General features: G+C 43.8%; 1 protein-coding gene across 1 annotated transcript; it reads right to left on the bottom strand.

The window, feature by feature from the left end:
• Window positions 1-949: 949 nt before the first annotated feature.
• enc3 (ectodermal-neural cortex 3) lies at window positions 950-11958 on the bottom strand. Its single transcript, XM_079351504.1, has 4 exons — window positions 11614-11958; window positions 9363-10397; window positions 8495-9274; window positions 950-2389 (listed from the first exon to the last, which is right to left on the bottom strand). Exons 2-3 carry the CDS (start codon window positions 10383-10385, stop codon window positions 8528-8530), a joined length of 1770 nt encoding a protein of 589 aa, XP_079207630.1. The 5' UTR covers window positions 10386-10397; window positions 11614-11958; the 3' UTR covers window positions 950-2389; window positions 8495-8527.
• Between the last annotated feature and the right edge of the window lie 1418 nt (window positions 11959-13376).

Here is a 13376-nt window from a genome sequence, read left to right as displayed (position 1 = left end):
TTTCCAGAGCTTTAAATAACAACCCTTTTATGACTCATACACCATTAAAATATGATCGAATTAGTCCTGTCTTAAATGGTAAAAAATTGAGGAACTGAGGAAAACCTGACGAGAGATCTGGTAGCTAGACTGGAGCCTGAGCGGAGATTAACCTTTTTCTTGTAAACCCTTTCCAATTTCATAAAACTGTTTCTGCTTCTGTATCAAGCAACAGTGGTTGATCATTTATTTGACATCCTTTATTTGTCATCTTTTCTCTCTTTGAGTTTATCAACCTACAATCTGAAATCAGCTGTCAGGCCAAAATCCTCAACAAATGAACATTTATTTTCTTTAAAATAAAGATGAACGTTCAAGTTAGCAAAGGTTGCAACTAAAAATGCTGCGGCCTAATGTCAGACTTTTATGTTGGGTTGGAATGTTTTATCACCACAGTAATGTCTAAGTAGCAGAGATGTGAAAAAATGTGGAGGCTGCAGGCGGCACATTCAGAGCCACCTCCCTGAACTTGAGTGTGGGTACATTCCTCTCTGCTTCTCCTCCCTGCCAGTCTGAAAAAATACGCCAACCAGTCTCCTCCACACCCAATGACCAGTCTACAGGCACCATTTTCTCACATTATAGGAGGTATAGAGAAGCATCCCGACTGACGCTGAGCTGCACATTCTCAAAAGTTTGTTATGTGTGCATGTCTTCCATATACATGTACCAAAGCAGAGACTGACACTTCACATACATAAGCAGAGTGTGTGATATCGCTCCTACAAGTGGAGGATTAGTAGATACAGGTATGTGGGGGGAAAAAAAGCAGCATCAGAAGGAGATACTGTAGGTGTTCCTGCTAACCTCAAAACCACTCCTGAGCTGCATTTGGAAACTATTTCAGGCATGTTAGGAGTACCTGTGTGATTATGTCTTTCCCTTGACAAACAGGGGACATGCAAGGAAATATGTTGGTTCAGATATTTATTGATGAATTACAAGCTGCAGAACATGGAGTAACAGATGATGTAGCAGTAAGAGCTTTATATATCTACTTTGACATATTTGGAAATCTGCAGAGTTGCACACGGAGGAATTGGACATTTTTAAGAAGAATTCTTAAGGATAGAGAATTTGCTACAAAAAGGCTTTGATTATTCACACTACCCAAACTGGGTTAAGACAAAGTTACAAAAAACAAGACAATGAGGAGGTTTCTTTGTACAAAATGTGCAAAATCAAAGGCTTCTACAAATGACAAAGTAAAAAAACAAACTGTACACACAGAAGACTTCCATTAAAAGGTCCTGAAAAAGTACAAAAACAACATTATAGCTACAAAGTATTTACGGTCTACTACTTTCAACATATTTAGCTTGTGTCATTAGAGTCAGAAGGAAACAATGGTTAGTTATTCAGATTTTGGCAACATTTCTGTTCGACATATGACCATGGCCTTTCAGCAGTATCATACTCTTCCATTGGCAAAACATTGTCAACAAATGCACTCTAAAACAAAGAGATTCTATAAAATAGTTTAGCACAAAATACATTCACAAAATCATACTTTCAGAAACAAAAAAAAGGAATCTTACCCTTCCTTGTACATATACATGCATACTCAATGTAACCCTGAGACAAAAAAAAAAAAAAAAACAGACGTAAAAAAAGACAAAAACAACTTAAGCAAAATCGCATCTTCAGCCATAATGGACCACTCTCTCTGCAGAGCGTGTGTTTTAAGTCGGGAAGGATGATACAAATTTAGTTCACCAAAATTGAGGGAAGCCCGAGTCCAAAGTCTAAAAATATAGACCGACATTATTTCTGTGCACAAAATCATACACTACCCTGAACGTCTTTTCTCCTTCTGCATGTGCCGGGAACAGCAAAGGTCTAATTCAGTCTATCAGCAGTCCAAATAAATTACACCTGAGTAAACGTGCGGTGTCAGAAGGGGAGGGAAACCACAAAAAAAGGACAGCGTGCTGTCTTTCTTGATGTCGTGCCAGCGACAGCTCCTTATGGAGTATCTGTTAAACTGGTAATCTTCTGGTTTGATGATGGAGTGAGTCAGTGGAGCAGTGAGACAGCCGAGACAGTCACAGTAGAAAAAGTAAGACGGGCTAAGAGCACACATCTTTTCTATCTTGAGACGCTTGTGCAGTACATAGTAACGAGTCCAGCTCAGGCTACATGGGAAAGTTACATGAGCAGTATCAGTAAACAGATCAGGTGGAAAAGAGGCCCCAGACTTTTAGTCTCTGGGCTGTTTCCAGGCAGTTGCAGCTGAAGATAATGTGATTCTGGCTGCATGAAGCCACAGCAGGAATACACAAACTCTTCCTCTCTGTCCTCCTCGGCGAAGTGGGAGACGCATGCTTGCATGCCAGACACCATGGCTGATCTGTGGAAGGAGAGACAGAGAGATTAATGTTTAGGTGCTGCTGTATGGGGACCAGCCACATGACCGTCAGTCTCAGGGAGCAGAGAGGAATGCAGGAACGCCAGTCTTGCTCCGGGCTACACATCAGCTTATCACCAAGCCATTTTATCAGGCTTACCCACATAGCGTTAATAATGCCACTGGACGGCGCGTTATTTAACCAAAGGCCTGCTGGTATGTGGGATTAAGCTGAGCCATTTATGTTGCTAGGTAATAAACATCTGCGAATGGCAGAGGAGAGCAAACCAACCTGTGAAAATGAGCCTCACAGGACTCCGTTAAACATACATAAACCATCTTCTTCATCCATACAGTCATGACTCGTACGTTCAGAAGCTCTGGAAAAGCTCATTTTCGGATTGTGTTGTGACCTTTGATCACCTTTTACAACAAATTTGAATTTTTTCCCCTCATTTCCTCTACCGCCCTTTTGAAGCTATTTCACACTGAAGCAGGCCAGCATGTCGTTTACTCTGATTTGCATGTTTCTGATGATAACTCCGGCCTGTCAGAGTGGATGAAGGCTGTTTGTGTGCTTGCTTTAGCAGGAGGAAAACAGTTGACAGCCACAGGCGTGCTCTGCTTGGGGGGGGGTGGAGGAACTAGTAAATTCTTATTTCCTCACAAAGCAGGTTGATACGACAGAAGCCTCCACCGATCCAAACGTAAAAGCTGTTGTGAATACATCGCCCGAGGCCTAACGGTAGGAAACGACACAACAGACGGAGAGACGAGGTGACAAACAAGCTTCAGAAGAGGAAACATCTTTCACTGTTCTGGAACAATCCGGCTGCAAACTATGCCTCCTAAAAGACAGATCATCTCTACAAAATACAAGTTTAGAACAGAAATAGTTTCCAGTATTATTGTGAAATAAAGGATCATGCACACTACTCTTGCTCGGTATCGCCGATTTGTTTAAAAAAAAAAAAAAAAAACAGTTTCTGTCTCTCTGGACTTTTTTCTATTTGTCTGCAGTTAGAAATAAAATATTTAGCAAATCTCATGTATCAGTTAAATAAGATGCTGCAGCCAGCAGTTATTCACCTCAGCTAAGCTTAACTTGAGTATAAGGAATAATAATAATGATAAAATAAAAACGGGCAGAATCAGCAAGGCTGTCTGTCAAAAAAGCAACAAAATCCCCCTTAAAGCTGCTCTTAAGAGAACTTATTAACACACTTCATTTCATTTTAATCCTAAGAAATGTGACTCTGCAGCCCGTTAGCTGAGCCAAGCACAAAACTGGGAACAAGAAAATAGTTAGTTTGGCTGTTTTTAAACAGGTCACACTTTCCAAACAGCAGTAACTCAGAAGCTCACATTTTATCAGTTAATCAATCTCATTTTAAACCGTACCGACAAGACGGAACAGCTCGTTCTTGTCACTGGTTCACATGTTTAATCTCATTTTAAAGCTCACAAAAACTGGAGTAAAACATCACTTTTTCATGACGGCTGCAGCTTTCTGTGAAGTCGTTGTTTTCCATAGAGACACAGTCTGTCATGATCAGGACATCGATAAATAAAACATCATCCCAGTCTCAAATGATCTAACTCAGCTCCCTCAAGAAACAGAGTTTTGGCATTATTACCAATGCCATCATTAGCTGTCACTTCAAGGTTGTTGACTCTCCACACTGATTTGTAGCATTTCAAACCACAACACTTTATTCGGACTAAAATAACCAAAATTGACCTTCAGGAATCTCACCTCCATCTGCCAACAGGGGTACGATTTCTCATGTTTGGGATGCTAACAGGTGTAAAATACTTTGGTGCACTGCGGTGGCCTGTGTGTGCCGCTGTGAGCCCCCCCCCCCCCCCCCCGCATGTCCTTCAGCAGAGCAAACAGATGGCCTGGGCCTTCATGAAGTGATTGGATGTGACACTCCGTGGTTTAACCTGCCTCAGTCTGTCTGCTGCGATCACCTATCTTTCTCCTCCATTTGGGAACAATACACAGATTTGAGAGACCAAAAGTCAAATTATTCCAAAGTCAAAAACTTTTATTTTTTTATTTTTTTTAAATGGTTTAATAATCGCAGAGAGAAGGAAGACTTCTTTCGCATGAATCCTCCAGCTCTTTGAGCTCTTTTTTCCCTCCTTTTTGTACTTTGGGCTCCATCTGCGTCTTCTATAGGCCCAATTACCCACAATGCACCTGACCACACCAATGCCGAGTCCTTTCTTTATCTGTCCCTTGTGTCCAACGAGCTCTGTACTGTTTACTAATGACCACCCAGACTTTCACCGCATTGACTAATGTATGACTCACCGCCACTTCATTTACATGAGTTTGTGTTGTTTTCAGGGACTAATAAAGGACTTCAGCTTGAGCCAAGAGACACAAGTATCTCCATAAAGCAGCTGCAGATTACATTGAGGCATTTCTTGATGAATCCTTACAGAAACTCCAGTTTCAGACCAGAACAAAGAGCGTCTGTGTGCCTGAATGTGCGCCACTCCAGCGCTACTTCAGAGGCGCAATTATTACGTAATTCAGATTAATTACCAGGCAGACACACTCGCTCCCATCCCAGCTGGCTCTCTGAAGAGGCCTCCATAACTGTATGACAGCTCGTCTCTTTTTAGGGTGGTAATCAAATTAGTCTGGGTGATTATTCAGCCATTTTCGGCATCTTTTCCCCGTTTTCCTTTTTTGTTACTCGCCGCGTGGAGAAAAGACCAATAAAAACACCATTAGCTTTATGCTAATTTAAGCAGCCGTCCCAAAGACTGTAATGTGGTAGATTGATTACTCAAGGGACCGGGGATGAAGTGTGTGTGTGCACGTGCTGACTCTGACTGTGCGTGTGTGTGTGTGTGTCTGACGTGAGCGGGGAGGGGTGGGTGGGTGGGGGGGGGGCTTGTTGTACACAGATGCCACAATAAAAGCCTCATTCAGATGTGTTCCTGGTGGCCCTCACAGCGAGGCATTAATAAAACATTAGTATCGAGTGACTGGAGGCCTCTGCACTCCTCCTCCCTGATCCCACTGTGACCTTCCATTTTACAGCAGATGTCTGGAGATGCGGAGAGTCCACGAGCCCCCCCCCCCCCCCCCCCGTGGCCCCTGACCCCTCCAGGTGGACCCTATCACACAGGGCTGTGTGCCCACATAAATAAGGATGTCGGTTGAAGCCGTTAAAAAAACACAGAGGATGCTGCTCATATTTGTCATTATTAGCATGAAGGGGAGGTGAGGAGGGAGGGGTAGTGTGCGTGTGCGTGTGTGTGTGTGTGGGGGGGGGCTTTTAGAAAACAAGGGCCCAAGCGTTGATAACAGTCATCTTTAGGACTGTTACACTCCAGTGGTTGAAAGGCGAGAGAGACAGGGCTGAACTTTGTGCAGAGATCTCTGGTTACATCCTGTCTGGCATCAACAAGTGACCAGATTACACAGTAAGGCTACTCTGCTAACTAGCTTCAAAACACACTAAACATATCATTTAAAGTCTGACTTGCAACACTTTGGCAATTTTCAAAATTCCTCAGTTCATTTTGTCCATCCGTCTTTAAGTATGCAGCTTAAAATCATATTTACTTCTCCTGCCTGGACCATAACAAAAATGGAAACCATAATGTTTTAACATTTACAAATACTTTTCCATCAACTGTGGCTTCTGGTTTGGCCCTCGAGTCTGCGGTCAGTCACATCTGGTGGAAATGCGCAGGGCTGCACACTGCAGTAGGTGGTAACAAAAAAGCAGAGAGGCTGCTAAGCCCCTAAACAGGCCACAGGACAACAACAAGGCCTGAACCACCACGCAGCATTAAAACATCTTTGCTTGCAGGAATGCAGGCCACACCTTCATGCCCCCCCCCCCGAGTTAGAGTAAGGATGGTTGGCTTTTTAAAGGACAGGCCGTGACAGCAGAGTGAGTGAGTGAGTGAGTGTGAGGCAGAGTAGTGCTAGTGGAAAACGAGTGGTTTCACTACTACGTAAAAACGCACAATACTACTGGTGAATACTTGAGCAGCTGACTGCTGGTTTAAGGAGCCATGAACGCACACGCACGCACACACTAATTATTTCTCTCGCTGACCCCTGCTCAAAGTTGACAACCTCGGGATAGAAGAAGTATTTTTAGGCAGGCGTTAGTCTCGGCTGCCAAACAGTGCAAAATATAGCTTTGCTTTGGTCTGACTCTTTCTGCTCTTCATCTTCTCTGTGTGTGTATTTGTGTGGTGTCAATGTGCGTGTCTCTGTCTCTGTCCCCCCCCCCCCCCCCCCCAGCTGAAAGAGAGAATAGCCAACCGGTTTAACGAGCTAGAAATCGGAGCTTTTTCCAAGTCTGCAGTAATTAAACATAAAGGCACTGAGCTTCTGGATGGAAGCTACTGTAGCTGAAAGAGTTCATAAGGATGCTGTGCTCTTGATCTTTCAGAGCCAGCCTGTCTGTCTCCATCCTGGCCTAGAAAAAAAACACTGAAACCACGAAGATAGCAGTTCATAGCAGCAGCCGCATAATGCTCTAAGCCCCCTGCTCTGTCATATACAGCTCCTCGCTGTCGACGTGAGGCACACAGAAGACCAACTCTCCTCGCTCACTTCTGCTCAGCTTTCCTTCTTAAAAGTCTTGGAAACATTAAAAGAGCTTTTTTTGGACTCATTTACACTGATTCATTACAGTAAAGTAGAATCTCACAGTGTCTGGATTCAAAAAAAGAATTGGCTACTTGAAGCACTAGTTTGACATTTTAAACGCACTTTTCAGTTAGATGAGAAGATTATTAGTAAATACAACAGTGGGGCAGCAGGATGCCTAGCTTGGCGTAGTATTAAGAGTGGAAACAACTTTGGTGGAAGGTTTTTCCATCTGACAGAGCCAACAGAACTATTTCCCCTGGTTAGCAGTTTTTGTGCTAAACTAACAGCCTGCTCGCTGCAGCCTTCTTCACAACAAACAGATAGGAGAGAGGTTTCCACTTTTTTATCTCGCTATGGAAAAGAAAGTCAGAAAGTGTGGATGTTGCATAAAGGAACAAGTGAAGTGCTGTATTCAAATCGGCGTTTGAAGGAAAGGGCTGCGTTACACATTTAAACCTCTAGCACAAAACAATACAGTATTGTTGTAACCCAGCTGAGTGAAAGCAAAGTGTACGTTGTCATGACGATTAAAAAAAACAACCTTTTTACTAATAAATGTCCCATTTTGTATCGAGGCCAAACAAAAATAACTAATACTTAAACACTAAAAACGCCTCTTCTAGTTTCATCTTCTTGCCCCTCTATGAGACCATTCAGGAAATATTTATCGTCTCTCGTCTCTGATGTTCCTTCAGGAAGAGTGATGCCTCTCCGGTATGACATGTTACATTTATGTCAATCATACTTTCATATCTTTGAGAAACGACCGACACTCCTGAATCCTGAGATCACTGATCTGACTTGAATGTTTCACTGTGAGCAGTGAAACAGTCACTCAGGCAGCCTTTAGCAGCACATACAAATCTGAAGTTGTTTTTTTATTGTTGTCTTTGTTTTATGTGGACATTGTTTAACGTGGTTTATTTCACATACAATCATTTAATGTTGTTTTTTTTTTTAACCTTTATCTAAAGCTTTCCTGGTGCTCCTCAGCCTCTCTATCACCACGTGCCACCTGTTGAGATACTGACTTATGGAGTCCAGCATGGTCCCTGCGGAGCATCGAGCTCACTTGCCTCTCTGAGCTACAAGCACAGGCCTGAACCCTGTTTCTCCAGCTTGCATCCATCAGGGACAGAGGTCCTGAGTTGTAGCTCTTGCTCTGTAATTACCGGCACTGCTGACATTCCTCCTGCTCCCTAAAGCCAGACATCACTGTGTTTATCCAACACTCAGCGATCACAGCAGCTAGATAATGTGTAACCGTAACCACGAGCAACCCTGAAAACAGTGAGGGGTTTTAAAAACTGGCCTGCTCCGGATATAACTGACATTCACCTGAGGCTTTTTAAATGCTAATGTTATCTGAATGAGTTTCCACACAGTATGTCGCAGTAGAAGGGACACTATGTATAGGACGTCTAATTGACACGTTGTTTATCTATTTCACTTTAAACCATAAAATGACTCACCGTATGAACCTCAGAGAGTCAGTGCACCTGCGTCTACGCTGGGAGGTACTTCCATGTGCTGACGAAAGCAGTGGGAATGAGTGAGTAGGGCACACTGGTCACACTGTCCCAAGAGTCCGACGATGGATCATAGCAGTCTAATGTCTTACACCTCTGAGCTCCAAAGTAGCCCCCAACCACATATAGTCTGTTTCCCGATGCCACTGCATGGCAGCTGATCCGTTTGGCCGTCACGTCGCCAAACTTCGACCACTGGTACGTCTCGCTGTTGAAGCGGTAAGCAGAACTGGCTGAGAATTCAGTGTCCCCTCCAATCACCACCACGTGGTTTCCGACCACAGCCGCTGCGGTGTAGCGCCACAACTGCGGACAGGCAGCCGGCACTGACCATCGGTTCTGGAGAGGGTCAAAGCACTGCACCTTGGGGTATTTGTCCCGGTTTACACTGGTGCCCCCGAAGGCAAAGAGTTTGTTTTTGGCACCAACTACGGCAGCGTTGCTCACACCCTCTCTGAGCGGAGCCACCAGGGTCCATTTGTTGGTCTGCGGGTCGTACTGCTCCACCTGTTTTAGAGACACAGATGGAGATGCGGGGAAGGATCCTGCGAGGGAAGTGTGTCCTCCCACGACGAACAGCATGTGGTCGAGCTCTGCTGATCCATGTCCGAATCTCGCGACCAGCATAGGTGCAGCTTTGGACCACTCATCGTGCAGTGTGTCATACACCCAGACATCTTTAGAGGCCCCGTTTTCAGACCCACGTCCTCCAGTAACATAAACCTGAAATGGAAGAAATCCCATTAAAAAGGTACGTCTATATATCTTCAGATAAGAATTATGTATAACATAGTCCAGACTTTATACGTACCTTGCAACCAATGGCACAAGCGCTGCATTCTTTCCGGGGGCTGGGGATGTCTGTTTTGGGACAGATCTCCTTGGTCTTGTTGTCAATCATGTAGACTTTATCACACATGAAGGTCTGTCCTCCTAGTAGCAGCAGAGCCTGGCTCACCTTCCTCGGCCGGGCACAGAACCCCGTTACAATCCCGTCATTCTGCAGGATCCTCATTTTGCACCGCACCGCATCTTCAACAATCTCCCGTCCCACTTTGTGGCACATCACCAGCTCCTCTGAAGCGACATTCTTCAGCAGGTATGTCTCAGGAAGCAGTGCCAGACGGACGCATCGCAGGAGCTCGGGCAGCTCGCTGTGTCTGCGCTCCATATCAGCCTTCACCCAGTCAATAACAGCCTCATACACCAGGCTCTCATCCTCCACTTCCAGCTCCTCGCTAAGAATCAGTTCCTTGACTTTGTCTTTGGGCAGGCTGAGGAAGTCCTCTGTTTTGAACAGAGTAGCGAAGTTAGCCAGGCACATTCTCCATGACAGCTCGTACAGTCTCTGGCACTGATGGGCATCCGACAGCAGCATCATCCCAAAACAGTTCGACTGGTGGAGGTTCTTTTCTAAAAACTCTGCCGCTGCGTCCCTGATGTCGTGAAACTGAAGCATGTCGCCTGCTTCCAAGAGAGACTCTGCGTTCTCCTCGTTGATGAGGACTCTGGCCGAGTAAGCATAATCGAGCAGGAGCTCCAGCACTTCTGGATGGAGAGAGTCGTGAAAGTTTACGTCGGCATCTCGACTCTCCCTGAGCCCGCCACTGAACATGGCCTCAAAGTAGCGGCTGCAGGAGGCAAGCACGGCCCGGTGGCAGGGGAATGATCTGTTTCCAGCCTTCAGGACGACGTCTGTGAAGACTTTTCGTTTGCGAAGCAGATTGAGCTGCGTCAACAGGCTGTCTGCGTGGGATGTCTTGTGGAAGAGGTGGATGTTCATAGAGCCGGAACTGGAGCGGGACTTTCTGTTCTCGTGGTTGCTGACAGACATCTTGATTTCAACCTGGAGGAGAAAACAATTACAGCTGCTTATCGTACGCAACGGATTATGACAGCTGCATCAGGATAACAGATTTTATGAGGGTCAAGCTAACTTTCTTTTGATGTGAATGCTACCATAAAACCTTCCTCCTGTTTTTTTGTTTAAACATGATTTACCTTGCCAACCACTGATGAATGGGCTGTTTAGAAATAAAATACTCTTTATCAGTACGCTGACTGAGGTACAACGGAAATGAACTTCGGACTCTAGAGATGAAAGGAGGCGAGATAAGGAGCACTCCCACTGGAAACAAGCGCGTTGGCTCACTGCATGACACAAAGATTTACAATCACAAAAAAACATAAACAACAAGTGTCCGAAACATATTCTTCGAATGAGCTACTTTAACACACGTTTAATGCCTTCTCCTGTGATTCATGAAAGAAACAGCACCTGGGTGTGTTGTCCTGTATCACATGAACATGTCAGGGCTGTGAGTCACCTTCAGCCACAGGAGGAGCCAAGACATTCCTGTCAACTTATTCTCTGCTCCTCGGCTGGCTCAAATACAACATGGTGCCAAAGGCTATAGGCTTTAAAGCCCATATAAGATGTGACACCTCAGACCAGCTCGTTAGAGTGAACATCATGCAACCACAGTGCAATAGATGAAAACCCACTTTTTTTCTCTTGCTCAACTTTGATTCATGTGGATAGGCCCGTAGCAATGGCATGAATATTACATCAGAGAATCAAATGCATGCTTCAGGGTTCTTTTATTTAACTTAATTTATTCTGTATATTGTTATGTAATAAGGTGCGATCGTTAAACAAGTTCGCATTGATGTAAACGAAAATACTCAAACAAGTTAAATAACCAGAGCATGGCACACTGTCCATAATTAAAATAACAATAATAAAAAACAGGCTGAATATCTTCCGCTTTAAAGCGTCCTTTGTTTTACTGCAGATACATTAAAGTTGACTTTGAAAGTCATTGAAATGCAGCCGGGTGACTTCTTTGCAGTGTGAAATCTAATCTTCGTTTTGCGCAGTAAATGTGAAACTACGGTCAGCAGTTCAACATGCGCTCAACTTTCCTCCCAAGTTAGCAGTCTGCAACAAACAGCCAACATCAGAGAGTTCATAGTTACAGCCTGTAACTCAACTCCTCACACAGATTAAGAAACACTAGTCTGTTGTAGTGATTGATACTTCCAGGGGGTTTAAGGTTTACCTTGATATGGGCGCAGATCAGATCCGGGTTTCCTTTATCTCGGTTACAACTTCCTCCGTTGTTGATTTGGTTCAAGTTTGACACAAGTTAGACAAATCTACATTCCGGTTTAAAACATGTATCGTCCTCAAAGCTTTTAGCACAATGTTGAGCCATTTGTCCGCGTCACGAGATCTGAGTTTACACGCGTGGAAACAAAGTAGCACAAAGTGAGCTGCTCCGTGTGTCGTCGGCTTCAGGCCACGCAGTCTGCTGGAGAGTGACGAGTAGAGACTGAGCCCAGGCAGCCTGTAGTGTGCACACTGGCTCCTCCTTCTCCTCCTGCTGCTGTCCAATGAGATGAGGAAAAAAAGCACGACAGCTAAAGGCTCCCTTTATTCTTCATCCAACTTTAGCACATCAATGTTAAAAAACAAAACAAAAAAAAAAACACTGCCATAAAAACTGCAGAGATGTTTGTGTCTGTGGGTTTCACCTGATGAAATTAGTTTTCTTTCACTTCATGTACAAAAACAGAAGAGGGATTTTCATTAGATGTGAGAACATTACAAGGCATCAATAAAGTAAGACAGTTATTATGTTATCTTATACATTGAACAACCAAATGTGATGGTCTACATGCCATCTACACACTGCAATAAATCAAATGTTTGGAGAGATATACTGACAGTTTTATTTGTCACGTCTCCTTTAAAAACTTACATAGTAAAGTGAAAAAAATACATTCATGTACTGTATATACAAGTTAGCCTGATCAACGAGAACTCCAAAAAGAAAAAGAAAACAACATAAATCCATGGCAAATGACCCGTTGCCCTTATGACACTGACTGTAAATTTCTACAGTATCCTTATTGGATTTTTGTTCAAAATGACTCATCCTAACGCCTTCTCTGTTCTGGCACAAGACACAAGAACAGTCCTCCCTCTGCTTCAGCCAGCTCCACACAATCCACAGTCTGAGGGATCATATGATGGCAGGTTAAAGTCCCTTTGAGGACCATGAGATCGGTCTCAAGCTGAATTCCTGACATTTTCTGCAGGATTTAAGTTCTTTTGAGTTATCTAGACAAGAATAAGGTCACTTGAGAACCAGCAAAGTCAGCCTGCACATACAAGGACATTCCCATGGTTGCTTTGTATGTACAGTTTCTAAATAGTTTACAATATTAACATATGCAAGCAATCGCTACATAAAAGTGATCTAATCTATACAGAACAGATTCAAGCATTATATGATCTTTATATAAGTTACTTTGTTGGGGACATGTCCCCACATGTCCACATGTGTAATTGATGGCAATGATAATGTCTTGTTTCCGTTTAGGCATGCAACTCTAACGCCCTGCAACTGTGCATACATACCTATTGATTCACAGAAAAACCAATGAAACAGAGACATTGTTAATTTAAATAGCCGCACCTGTTCATTTGACTATTTCTGTCATAAAAAGCTCCTGTTAAAGTTAAAATATATTAAAAACAATACCCTGGAATGTTAAATTGGACGTCAATTACAGTTAATGGATCAGTGCTCTGGAGATAGAACTGATTCCCGTTATAATCATGGTAGAGGCTGTCCATGCACTGAGCTGTGTGTTCCCCAACAGCACAAACAAGACTGTCAGAGTGGATGCCACACAGCTCAGGTTTCCCCTCCCTCTTACTCATTCCCTCTTACTGTCACTCACCAGCTGCTTTTTAAGATGAAAAGCTGCTGGTGTTTCGAGACTGTATGTATTTGTGTGCATATGAGATCATGTG

The sequence above is a fragment of the Symphodus melops genome (genome assembly GCF_947650265.1).
Source record: "Symphodus melops genome assembly, chromosome: 8".
NCBI lineage: Eukaryota > Metazoa > Chordata > Actinopteri > Labriformes > Labridae > Symphodus > Symphodus melops.
Note: the sequence above shows the minus strand (reverse complement) of the source record. Positions and strands in the feature narration are given on the sequence as shown.